Raw genomic sequence first — 13,237 nt, 5'->3', positions numbered from 1 at the left:
GAATGTTTATCCTCATTCGTATGACCAGCCCTGTGAAACTTTACTTTGGAAGCTGGATGTTTAAAAAAGAAAAAAACATTGGTGATGTGGCTTTTTGTGCGTGTGTGCTAATTAAGGCAGACGCTCGCTACGTTGGGTTTGAGAAATGTACAGCTGGAGAGGGATGGACAGCAAGGGAATCAAAACAGCTGGAAGAATATTAGACTAATGGAGCCTGTATATTTGGGCAATAAATAGTCCAAGAATCCCTAATCTGGACAGATAGACATTGGCCACCGTTACATAGGCGTGACTGTTTTAATTGCTCCTTCTCCACAGTTCACCTACAGTCTTTAAATCCCTCACTCTAACAAGAACAATCTTATCTTAGTTGGGCAGAGATAGAGATTACTGGTGAGCCTCCAAAGCGACCTTCAGATCCACCATATGACTTCATTCCAGGGCTGGAGTCAAAGAAAAGCATAGGTTTTAGACCAATCTGACTGGAACTGTGTGGATTTATAAAAGGAGGCATTGTTTAAGTGGCTGCTTAGAACCTGACAAAAGTCCTGGTCTTTCCTGTCTGAAGAGAGGATACGTGTCAGTTTATTTTCCCTGCCAGCTAGAGCAAAAAGGGCAAGTGGAAGGAAGAAACGATGTTTGCATGTACGTGTTGGAATCATACCAAATCCAGTGCCCTAGAATCCTCCCAGGAAGGCAAATTCAATGGCCTCATGGAGGTTCTTCCCAACACAGACCGCTCTGTGTCAGAGAATTGTTTGACTTGGAAGGGATCTCTCAGACATCCGTCTTCCTGGGCTCCCACAAAACCATCTTGAGAAGATGCTATTGAGTCTTGTTTGGAAGATTTCAAAATGACATGGATTCCATCCTCTTCCTCAAAAGCATGGAGATCTGCTATTCATAAAAATGAAGGTTCAGCTTGAACATTAGGGAAAGTTGAAATCTGAGTAACGTTTATTTTAAGATAAGATCAGCTTCTTCTCTTGCTCACTTCAGTATTCTTATGTGCATGATACACCCCAATCCTGCTTCCTTTTCAGTGTTGTATATATTTATATATCTGCGTTTGGTGAATGGTCAGGTGGGATTTTAACACTATTGTACCTGATGAATGGTTCACTATCAATATCATAAGGAAATGTTAAAACTCAAAATGTGTAATATCTTTTGGAGAATTAATTTTGGACCCATCAAGCTTAGCATTTATATTTTACCCATTTGTAATTAGCATTATGAAATCTTAGAAGTTCTTGGCTGAAACGGGATAATTCAAATAATTTGATGTTCATACAAAACTTTGACAACAAAGTATTGGATATTAAGTTAGAATCAGGCACCTACTATGTTATCACAATCCCAAATTGTACCCCACAACCGATGGGTCCATCCTGTCAAACTTGAAATACAATAGGATAATAAAAGTATGGTACCGAAAGTGAATTTCAAGCAGGATTCTTATGTATTCAGAGCAGCGTAGATTTTCATAATTAGTGGGTCACTGGAAGATGCAGGACTCCTCATTGATCGGGATCAAGCCCTGCATTGAATCTGAAATTTAGTTCACTTTAATAGTCTTGCTAATTACCCCTCCCCCACCTATTTCTTTGTAGATGATGAAGTTTGCTTGGGATAACTACAAACGATATGCATTCGGAAAAAATGAACTTCGACCGCTGACTAAGAATGGACACATTGGTAACATGTTCGGTAAGTTGCCACCGTGTAAATGCAAAGTAGTAATAATGCGGCAAACTCCCATTTCTTCTCCTTTCCCCTTGTTGCAGGGAAGAAGCCTGCGTAACCTCAACCTCCTTCCCCTTTCCATTTTAACAAAATGGGTATCTGGGATTTTCAAAGGAGCCTCTGGGAGGTAGGTGCCCAACTCTCATTGGTATTCTACTGAAGCTGGGCCAGAGGTGGATTATGGTTTTGTTGGGCCCTGGGCCAGAGCAAGTGGGGGCCCCTCCCCACCCCTTCCCCCTGTGGTCCCTGCTGCACCCTCTTCTCTTCCCCCCCCTCCCCCGCGCTCTTGCTGGGGAGCAGGGTTGGGGCGCGGGAGTTTCCCCCGCCCACCCGATGCTCCTGCCAGGGGGAGCGAGGTTGGGGCGTGGGGGCTTCCCCGTTCTGCCAGCCCGGCGCTCCTGCCGGGGAACAGGGTCATGGCCTGGGGGCTTCCCCCGCCCTCCCAGTGCTCCTGCCAGGGGCGGTGGGGTCAGGGTGCTGGGGCTTGCCCCACTCCACCCGCCCAGTGCTCCTGACGGGGAGCAGGGTTGGGTGGCGGGGGGCTTCCCCCGCTCCCCAGGAGCGCTGAGCAGGGCATGGGGGTGCCCATTTTTCCAGGACCCCCCAATTGGCCAGGGTCCCTGGGCATGGGCCCTATTGTCCCAGTGGCTAATCCACTACTGAGCTGGGCATCTAACTCCCTTCAGCTCCTTGGAAAATCCCAGCCTTGATCACTTTTACTATATCCAGCACAAAGTGTGTCTTGGAGAGATGCAGAGCAATTACAAAACCTACCAATTTCTGCACTAAAACATTAAGTTAATTTCAGCCTGAAAACGTTACTGTTTGTCTCAACTTGTAAACGTCAGGATCTGACCAAATTCTGTTTTCTCTCTTACTGCTCCACTGTTGAGTGGGGACGTAGACTTCGTGAAATATTGAATAAGGGAATCAATATTAAAGACTCTTTACACTGTGTGTTTACTGGCTTGTATAATTTTTCTCTTTAGCAGATTAGATTTTTGAGGGGTGGGGGGAGCGGTAACTTGCATCATTTCAGTGCTAAAATATAGTGATAGAGCTGTGTGGGGATCCCAGTACTGCAGAAGCAGATGGCAGGAGTGGAAAGGATGGTCTTGTAGCTTCGTTGCAGGACTAGAAGTCAGGAGATCTATTTGCCCTGCTGCCACGAAGTCCTTATGTCATTTTAGGCAAGGCACTTTGCTTTTCTGTGCCTGCTTCTTTGTGTAAAACAGAGGTAATACTTATGTCAGGAGAGTACGGGAAGGGTTACTTCATTAATATTAGTGAAGTTTGTTAAGTTTCTTGGGTGGAAGCCAGAGATGAACTGTCAGAGCAGCTTGGGGAAGCTTGCATTGTGCCTTATTGGTACAGTCATTGCTATCCCAATCCCATTTTTCAGAAGCACTGATTTCACCCAGCCGCTCCCCCTTCCTCCCGTTTCTCCAGCAATACCAAGAACATCCTACCATAGCTTGGTTTTTAGTTTAGAAATTTGCATTAGCTGCATCACTTAGTTTGGCATTTTGTAACTTTTCCATTCTGATGAACTTGTCGGAATTCCTTAAGGAATGCAGCTGTAAACAGACAAAAGATATTGAAAGGTTTTAAATGTGTTTATCATGCTAAAACAATTGGTGGTGCTTATGCTTGCTTGTAACGTGTCTGTGAGGGCTCTCAAGGAAAACACTCTCTGGAGCAGAAGGGTTTGCAGACAATCATTGAAGAGATGCTACATGGTGCCTTTCATACTGTTAATATGCTTTTTTTTCCCCCTTTCTAACTGCTGCTTAGTAAAGGAATAAAGCACTAAACAGTCCCTTGCCAGAGCATTGCATCTCTGTCGTATTAAAATGCATTTAGAAATTAGGGGAATACTGATTTTTCTCATACAATGCCTTTTTATTCCAAACCACAGATGTACCGTAGGCAATCCTGGTATTCTCCTGACCGGAGGTGTCAAAATTCAGCTGAGATTTTTGCTGCAGCTGCTTGTTTCTGTGTGGGAGGAAGGACACCTTTTGGGGGCTATTTTAGAATATGTTTGTGTGACTGAAAAATATTCAAGTTCTTTAAGGGTGATAGATTTTTCCCTGTTCTGTACGTGATGCTCACTTACAGCTGAACCGTCAGATAACAGCAGCTTCACCCCGAGAAAAGCGGGGGAACTGTTTTTCATCAAGTATGTTCTTGCAAGTCAAAATAGAAATACAAACTGAACAGTCACCTTCTCGTGATTCTGTTTCTGTTATGATAGAACAGTGATGTGTTTGCACCTGCCTGACCATCTTCACAGCCAGTAATGAGCAGAGCAGAACTCTTCCTCTGCTGTCTCCAAACCTGTTACTTTCTTTCCTTCCCCTGTAAACCAGCTCTGCTTAGGAGGGGGCAGGTCAGGACAGTGAAAGGTTCTCTGCCCATTTTGTCTTCCATATGATCCCGCTTCATACATGGGGATCAGGGAGAGAGAGACTCCTTCCTGACCTCTAGAATTACACCAGTGGCCAGGTTTGGTGGTGGGGTTACCTTCTCTGAAGCATGCATGTCATAGACACGGAGACAGGGTCCCAATCTTATTTAACCAATGGTCTGATCAGACATGGCTAATTATTCTTACACTTTTACATGGGTAGATAATGCACCAAATCCTTCTCTTATAATCAGCTTGTACCAGGGCTTTCCAATTTTCTATGTACAGCTCATTTGTACAAATAATACCCCAGGGGTGAAAGTAACTTACAGGACTTACCAGTACTGCCGGAGTCCTGAGGGGGGCGTGGCCTCATCCAGAAGAGGCGGGGCCTCAACTGGAAGAGGCGGGGCCTCTCAAGATTTAAAGGCCCTGGGGCACCGACTGTGGCTGGGAGCCCCAGGGCCTTTAAATCAACCCGGGGCTCCCAGCTGCAGAGGTGGCTGGGAGCCCACGGGGCTCAGGGGCAAATTAAAGGGCCCGGGGCTCCAGCCGCCACAGAGCTCCGGGTCTTTTAAATCCCCACTGCGGCTCCGGCTGCTGGGGAGCCCCAAGCCCTGAGCCCTTTAAATACCAGCCCCAGCCCGGCTACCGGAGCTGTGGGCGGGATTTAAATCCCTGCCGCGGAAGCCGGTGTGGTCCGGCATGGCGTACTGGCTCTTGCCGGTATGCCGTACTGGCCCGTACCGGCTTACTTTCACCTCTGTAATACTCCCATTGCAATAACTTATTATCTTTTTAGAGACCACTAGCCAGGGGCTATTGGTAAAGACTCTTTTTTGCTCTCCCAACCTTCCATGCTCACCTGGGGTGGGGAGGGGGTGAACTCATTTTAGAACTTACTGCCATTTGACATACACTTGGTGGTATCACTGCCAGTGAATGCCATCAGAATTGCTGAATCACACAGCTGAGGGCGTGGAGAATGTTCTGTGGTGAAGGAATAAATCCCATGTCATGCTAAATTTCCTGCACTCTAATTTTTTTCTACAACTTTGGGTTTTCCATTATTCTCTATAGTGTTTTCTCCATTCATAAAGACCCTGACTTAAGTGGGAACTGCGGGTTACTAGCACCTCTCAGGATCAGACCCAAAGCATATTTGTTTAGAAAAAATACCTGTGTAAGTATGGCTGGGCAAGAGGATGTAGCTAAGGCTACAAATTGATAGGGACAGGGATGTATTCTGTTCCCAACTGTGGCTTAGACCTGTGTGATCTAGTTATTTAACCCCTCTTTTTCTCAATTTCCCGGTGTTCCTCTCTTTGGTGTTATGAGCCCGAACTAATCACTATTTGTAAAGCGTGGTGAGATCCTTGGAGTAAAAGTGCTGGAGAAGGGCAAAGTTACTATCTAGCAAGGCATTTCTCATAGACTCATAGACTTTAAGGTCAGAAGGGACCAATATGGTCATCTAGTCTGACCTCCCGCATGATGCAGGCCACAAAAGCTGACCCCCCCACTTTCCCTTAACTCTGCTGTTGAAGTCTCCAGATCGTGATCTAAAGACTTCAAGTTGCAGAGAATCTTCCAGCTTGCGACCCCTGCCCTATGCTGCGGAGGAAGGCGAAAAACCTCCAGGGCCACTGCCAATCTACCCTGGAGGAAAATTCCTTCCCGACCCCAAATATGGCGATCAGCAGAACCCCGAGCATACAGGCAAGATTCTCTAGCCAGACCCTCATTTTGCCAGCGATGGCCGTTATTGCCTAATTGACTAAAATCACGTTATCCCATCAAACCATTCCCTCCATAAATTTATCTAGCCTAATCTTGAAGCCAGAGAGGTCTTTCGCCCCCACCGTTTCCCTCGGAAGGCTGTTCCAAAATTTCACCCCTCTGACGGTTAGAAACCTTCGTCTAATTTCAAGCCTAAATTTCCCCACGGCCAGTTTATATCCATTCGTTTTCGTGTCCACATTAGCACTGAGCTGAAATAATTCCTCTCCCTCCCTGGTATTTATCCCTTTGATATATTTAAAGAGAGCAATCATATCCCCCCTCAGCCTTCTTTTGGTTAGGCTAAACAAACCAAGCTCCTCTAGTCTCCTTTCATAGGAAAGGTTTTCCATTCCTCGGATCATCCTAGTGGCCCTTCTCTGTACCCGTTCCAGTTTGAGTTCATCCTTTTTAAACATAGGAGACCAGAACTGCACACTGTACTCCAAGTGAGGTCTCACCAGCGCCTTGTATAATGGAAGCAGCACCTCCCTGTCCCTACTAGAAATACCTCGCCTTATGCATCCCAAGATCGCATTAGCCTTTTTCACAGCCACGTCGCATTGCCGACTCATAGTCATCCTGCGATCAACCAGGACTCCGAGGTCCTTCTCCTCCTCCGTCACTTCCAACCTATGCGTCCCTAGCTTATAACTGAAATTCTTGTTAGTCATCCCTAAATGCATCACCTTACACTTCTCACTATTAAATCTCATCCTATTATTATTACTCCAAATAACAAGGTCATCCAAGTCTCCCTGCAGAATATCCCGATCCTTCTCCGAGTTGGCAATACCTCCCAACTTGGTGTCATCCGCAAACTTTATCAGCCCACTTCTACATTCGGTTCCGAGGTCAGTAATGAATAATGAATTTCTGATGCACCTGTCACTGTAATAACTAGCATTAAATAACAGAATTATTATTCTGTCTGCTCCTGTGTCTGTCATACCTGCTTATTCTTTTGGACAAAATGTTCTTAAATCCTGTTAGTCTTGCAGAGTTTATATAACTATGGAAAACAAGCTGGATTCCATTTCTGCTCATGCATCAACTTGAATTGTCAGTTACATTTTAATTGCAGAATCTTTATTACAGTGATAAGTGAGGACGTTTGATTTTTAGATATTTCATGGTGTATGCAGTGCTGGCAGCTAGAAAAATCCATTTTTTGATTTGTAACCTGAGCGAATTTGCCCTGAAATCACTGACAGGAAATAAATGTGGAACCTCACAATCCTGTTAAACAGCCACTTTTCAGAATCTAACAGCATTTTAATATACTAGTTTTGGTGCAAAAATAGCCATCTCTAACTAGATCTTTTTTCTCTAACTGGATATTGCATTTAGCACCTAAAATTGTCTTATCAAGGCTTCTGCTGCTTTCAGCATCTCCTGAATTTGTACATCTTTGTGAATCTTTGCAAGTTTCTCTGATGTGAATATATGTGACAACTGTCACATTGAGGACACGGTCAGGTCAGCAGTACTAGGAGGCAAGGATCTGACAGCAGTTAGGTCTAAATGATGTAAAACTTTCAGAGTTCATCCCTGAGGATTGCAGACAGCCCTGGGATTGCTCCATGTTTGGCGACAGAGTACAGCAGCATACCAGATACTGTATCAACAATTCTTGGAAAATGAGCGGCTGCATAGGCTCAGCTCATTTATTTGGCTTGGAGGTTTGAGAGCTTCCTGAACTGTATTGACGGTTTGTTTTGCAGATGGGATGTTATCAGCCTCAGCTGCTCGGAAATGGTGCTGTTTCGAATCCCTGGCTTGAGCAGGGTTGTAGTGACATGGGGGAGGGGAGAGGGTGATTTAAAAAAAATACATTTTATTTAATTTAGTGCTTTAGAATGGTGCCCAACTGAAGGTTCTGGAGACTGAAGTCCTCTAGATTTTGACATAATTACAGCGTGGTCAGTGCCAGGACAAGCTTTCTAACCCTGCCTTCTAGCATGCCTCAGCCCTAACCTGGATAGATTGATCACCTAGAGAGGTGACAGGGCTGCTCAGTATCCAGCCGCCTTTTGATCCTTGGTCCCTCTGAGACTGCCGTCTAAAGGATCAATGAATGCCAATTTTATGGAGGGCGGTGGGTAATATGGACCCTTCTCCACTGGCCTGAGACCACCAAACTCATTCCACATGGACTCCTGAATAGTCGTGGAACGTAGCAACTTTTGGTCACCACCAACTTGAACTGCTGAATTCACACAGGTTACTTAGATATAAAAGGCTCCGTATTCCACTGTCTGTCACTTGATCCATCTTGTCTCCCCCGCTTGAACCACACATTTTTCTAATAGTTGCATATATTGTTGTTTTGCAGTGTTGGTCCCAGGATATTAGAGAGACAAGGTGGGTGAGCGAATATCTTTTATTGGACCAACTTCTGTTGGCGAAAGAGACAAGCTTTGGAGCTTACACAGAGCATATTTTGTTGTCAGTGATGTTTGCAAGGAGACAGGAAGGGCCAGGGCCGGCTCCAGGCATCAGCTTACCAAGCAGGTGCTTGGGGCGGTCACTTCGGAGAGGGGCGGCACGTCCAGCTGTTCGGCGGCAATTCGGCGGACGGCCCCTCACTCCCACTCGGAGTGAACGACCTCCCGCCGAATTGCCACCGCAATCACGATCGCGGCTTTTTTGTTTGTTTGTTTGGCTGCTTGGGGCGGCCAAAACCCTGGAGCCGGCCCTGGGAAGGGCGCAGTCAGCCAATCAGAAGCAATAGGGATTCAGGTATATGTATTGAATGCAGGAAAGGTAATTGGATGAAAATATTAACTAGAGACATTCTAGCGACAAGAAGAGAAATGCATGCTCTCTCTGTGCAGTTGGTTTTGGCTCGAGTAGGTGCCTCTTTCCCTGTGATCACAAAAGTGCAAAACCCTGGAGTGTCGTTTTATGTGATTAAAAAAATAATAGTTCTCTGAGTTTGCATCCAGAATTATTTCCTCTTGACTATCACATTATGCAGTTTGCTTCGTGTGCTTTTTAAGGAGAGAAACATTTTTCCCCCCTCTGCAGTGCTAATGAAGATGTTTCCGCTCTTCCTGGAACACTGTTAGCCTCTTTTTTTTTTTTTAAGTAGCATATTACCCAGTTGAATGTGTTTTTTTTTTAAGGAAGGACATTTTGTATGTACACTATTTTTGCTGCCACTGAAATCCGTAGCAACAAACCTATTTCCTGTCAGTATGAAGCAGTGATTCAGGATATCCATCCAAACAACAGAGTCGGTGGGTATTTGTTAATGATTCATATTGGAACTGACATTTATCCCTGTGTCTCCCCTCCTCCCCTTGCAACCTGCCAGAGATTGCTCCTTCCAGATAAACAAGGCACATCTTTAACCTTCCAGCAGCCGCATACCTGCATCTCTCTTCTCCAGATTGTGGCGAGGGTGGTGGTGCCCTCAAACACACAAATGCCTTTTAAAAGCCCTGAACGTGCTCATTAGCTGATCAGCATCCCACCTCCCCACAATGGGCTAAAATCCTTGCTTTTGTGGCGCTTCTGTGCCCTGATGGTCCAGGGAGTAAAAGATCATGACATCTGTTGAAATCAGGCCTTCTTTGCTGTTCTACGGTACATTGTAACTAAAATACTCCCCCACCTTTAAAACCAGTTCGTATTGTGGGCATTGTGATGAGACCTTGTCTTTTTTTGGTAGTCAAAGGCCTTGAGACTCTCAATGCTCTGAAGGCTTCCCAGCACAATATGTGCCATGGCTCATTATATTGCTTAATTATCAAAGCAGTAAAGATCCATGTGAGGACAGTGCATAAATCAACTTGAATTGTTAATTTGTTTGTTAGCATATAAAGGCCATAAAATACTTCAAAGCAAAAATATGCTGCTATAAACATAAACCAGTATCCAAAGCCACCCACCCTGGCAGGACTTACAAATTGTCCCAGTATGGTGCTAATGTCACATACAATCTTAGGGCCTGATCCGAAGCCTGGTAAGTCAAAGCTCCAGTTGACTCCAGTGGGCTTTGCATCAGACCCAGTGCGATTCTGTATTACAGGGAGTTGTGCAAACATTAGATTTGAACCATGTGTCCTTCCCTCCTCTGAATCTAGCTTTGAGTTTCAGGTTCAGACAAACCCCCAAAACCCAGATTCCTAAGATTTTGGCCCACGATGGAAAGTTCAGATGCAAATTCCAAAGGGTTGTGCATGCTTGGCTCTAGAGCAGAGGTCGGCAACCTTTCAGAAGTGGTGTGCCGAGTCTTCATTTATTCACTCTGATTTAAGGTTTCGCGTGCCAGTAATACGTTTTAACGTTTTTAGAAGGTATCTTTCGATACGTCTATAATATATAACTAAACTATTGTTGTATGTAAAGTAAATAAGGTTTTCAAAATGTTTAAGAAGCTTCATTTAAAATTAGATTAAAATGCAGAGCCCCCCGGACCGATGGCCAGGACCCGGACAGTGTGAGTGCCACTGAAAATCAGCTCATGTGCCGCCTTTGGCATGTGTGCCGTAGGTTGCCTACCCCTGCTCTAGAGTGTTAGTTCAGCCCTTTAGATACAGAGGACAGCTGAGAAGTGTTGACTGCAGGATTTTGATAGTAGAAAACCAGGCAACAAAAACATCAGCATAAAACCATTAATCATCCCATGTTTCCTCAAGAGCTTTATGAACTATCCGATGACCCTGGGCTGAGTTTTCAATTTAATGAAGCCAAAACCCAGGAAAGTATCTTGAAATTTGCTGAAAACATTCTGCACAGAAAAAAACCCTCAGAAAAACAGCTAGTAAGAACATAAGGACAGCCATACTGGGTCAGACCAATGGTCCATCCAGCCCAGTCTCCTGTCTTCCAACAGTGGCTGATGCCAGATGCTTCAGATGGAATGAACAGAACAGGGCAATTTATCGAGTGATCATCCCCTATCGTCCAGTCCCAGCTTCTGGCAGTTGGAGGTTTAGGGACACCCAAAGCATGGGGTTACATTCTTAACCGTCTTGGCTAATAGCCATTAACGGACCTATCTTCCATGAACTTATCTAATTTTTTTAGCCCAGTTATACTTTTGACTTTCACAACATCCCCTGGCAACAAGTTTCACAGGCTGTTTGTACACGGTGTGAAGAAATACTTTTATTTGTTTTAAACCTGCTGCCTATTAATTTCACTGGGTGACCCCCTAATTCTTGTGTTATGTGGAGAGGTAGATAACATTTCCTTATTCACTTTCTCCACACCATTCATGGTTTTATAGACCTTGATCATATCCCCCCTTAGTTGTCTCTTTTTTTAAGATGAACAATCCCAGTCTTTTAATCTCTCCTCATATGGAAACTGTTCCATCACCCTAATCATTTTTGTTCCCTTCTCTGCACCTTTTCCAATTCTAATACATCTTTTTGAGACGGGGCAACCAGAACTGCACATAGTCTTCAAGGTCTGAGCGTACCATGGTTTTACATAGTGACATCAAATTTTCTGTCTTAATATAAACTTGCAGATAAAAGCCTATAAAGGAAGAAATTCCTGTTCAAAGATTGTGACTAGAGAGTAGTATCCAGTCTCTTTTCTAGAAGCAGAAGAACGTATACTAGTATGCAAGAAAGGAGCAGTGTTCTAGCAGCCCTGCACTCTTGTAAACAAGGATATTCACCAATGCTGGGCTGTAATGATCTGTTTTCCTTTGTCTCAGCCCTAAAAGGCTTATTTAAAATGCAGTGAACTGTTTTTAAAAAATATTTAAAGAAAAATTATCCTTTTATGGAGGTTGTTTGTGCCTCGTTCTGGACTCTAATTATGCAGAAATAATTGTCCAGTCTTCACCGATCTCAAGCCTGTGATTAAAAGGTGGCCCGCTGATAATGGGGATGGTTGGACTACGGACTGATTCTTTTCAGTATTATGGAGATGATGGTAGCAATTCTGGCAGCATTGAGATTTGCAACATCAACGCCAGTCATATATACAGCACAGCAAAGGCTGACTTAATTTTAATGCAGGATTTACAGAACTGAATGGTAAATGTAGAACAGTCACTGACAGCATAGATCACCCATCCATAGATTACCAGATCTCTTTTTTAAATGTTTAGGCAAATCTATCTTCCAGGCACTATGTGCAATCAGATGCCATACATACCTAACTTACACAGACACAAACACACACAAACACATACAGTGTAGCTTAGGCAAGTCATAACAACCCTATATTAATCATAAAACACCACAGGCCTATAATTAGTGAACATCAGAGTTTAGGCTGTACGATAATTGCTCAACTTGGGGGCTGTGGGTGGTTGGTAGGGAGACAGTTGAGGTTGAAAAGAAGAACTGACGAGTGGATCAGGGTGTCTGGATCGGGTGGAGTGGATCGGGGTGTCTGCTTTTTACACATTGCATTGGTGGGCTAGGCTCTTTGACTGCCCTAATTCAGTGAATTAATATATTTTGTGTGGGGGGAAAAGAGTATATATTGTGTTATTCCACACCTGTAATTTGGGCCAGCCCTGGAGTGTCCACACAGACCATGCACGGCTGGCTGTGCCAGGAATATGAGTGATCCCAGTGGGGGAAGGTACATAGGCAGGTGATGATTCCAAATGCAGTAAAACCCGTGGCGCCCGTCCTGACCCTGAAACTCTGCTCTGTGGTTTAGTCCTGGGGAGGAGCTCTGAAGTGTGAGCTCTTTGGATATTAGAGCAGCCATAACAAGTGTATAACTGTTATACTCTGCTTATGCCCGCTGATGCCTGCTGCTTTTCTCACTTCTGCGCACAAGAACCAGAATGTGGCCTCTGAGTGTGCGCATTTCCTCAGCATGGACTGTATTTTTCATTATCTCTTGTACATTTCATTATATAAATCCTAATCTGCAATTGAATCTGCATGGATGGGCCTTTGCAGACTCTCAATGAAGTCACCAGGACTCACATAGATCATTATTTATTATTTCTATTACTGTAGTGGCTGGGAGCCCCTGTCACAGAGTAGGACCATATGGTGCTAGGCGCTGTACAAACACAGAACAAAAAAAGACAGTCCCAAGGAGCTTACATGGAAGGAATGGTCCGTCCTGTGCAGATCTGACTGGATGAATGGAGCTGTAGCTTGTGTGACGTCTGAGTTCCTGAAGATGAATTATGTCCCTAATGGTATTTTTAGAAATATGGGCATTGTGTGATGCTCTCTTCTGCCTCCTCCCCAACCAGACCACCCTCCTCCCCAGAAAAGATGAAGAACAGCAGAAACTCGGCAGAGAATTGGAACAAATTTAGAACATTGTGTGTGTGTGTGTGTGTGTGTGTGTGTGTGTGTGTGT

At 44.5% G+C, this 13,237-nt stretch overlaps 1 protein-coding gene across 3 annotated transcripts in view; it reads left to right on the top strand.

Annotated features, from left to right (window-relative positions):
* Positions 1-13,237, top strand: part of MAN1C1 (mannosidase alpha class 1C member 1) — an 82,377-nt gene that overhangs the window by 21,428 nt on the left and 47,712 nt on the right. For all 3 annotated transcript variants that reach the window (XM_024203688.3, XM_024203690.3, XM_024203689.3), the window contains exon 2: positions 1,614-1,710. In XM_024203688.3, the coding sequence (XP_024059456.1) occupies positions 1,614-1,710 (97 nt within the window). The remainder of the gene's footprint in view (positions 1-1,613; positions 1,711-13,237) is intronic.

The sequence above is a fragment of the Terrapene carolina genome, unplaced genomic scaffold, assembly GCF_002925995.2.
Source record: "Terrapene carolina triunguis isolate 2854851 unplaced genomic scaffold, T_m_triunguis-2.0 Scaffold236, whole genome shotgun sequence".
NCBI lineage: Eukaryota > Metazoa > Chordata > Testudines > Emydidae > Terrapene > Terrapene triunguis.
This window is presented reverse-complemented; position numbering and strand designations above follow the sequence as displayed.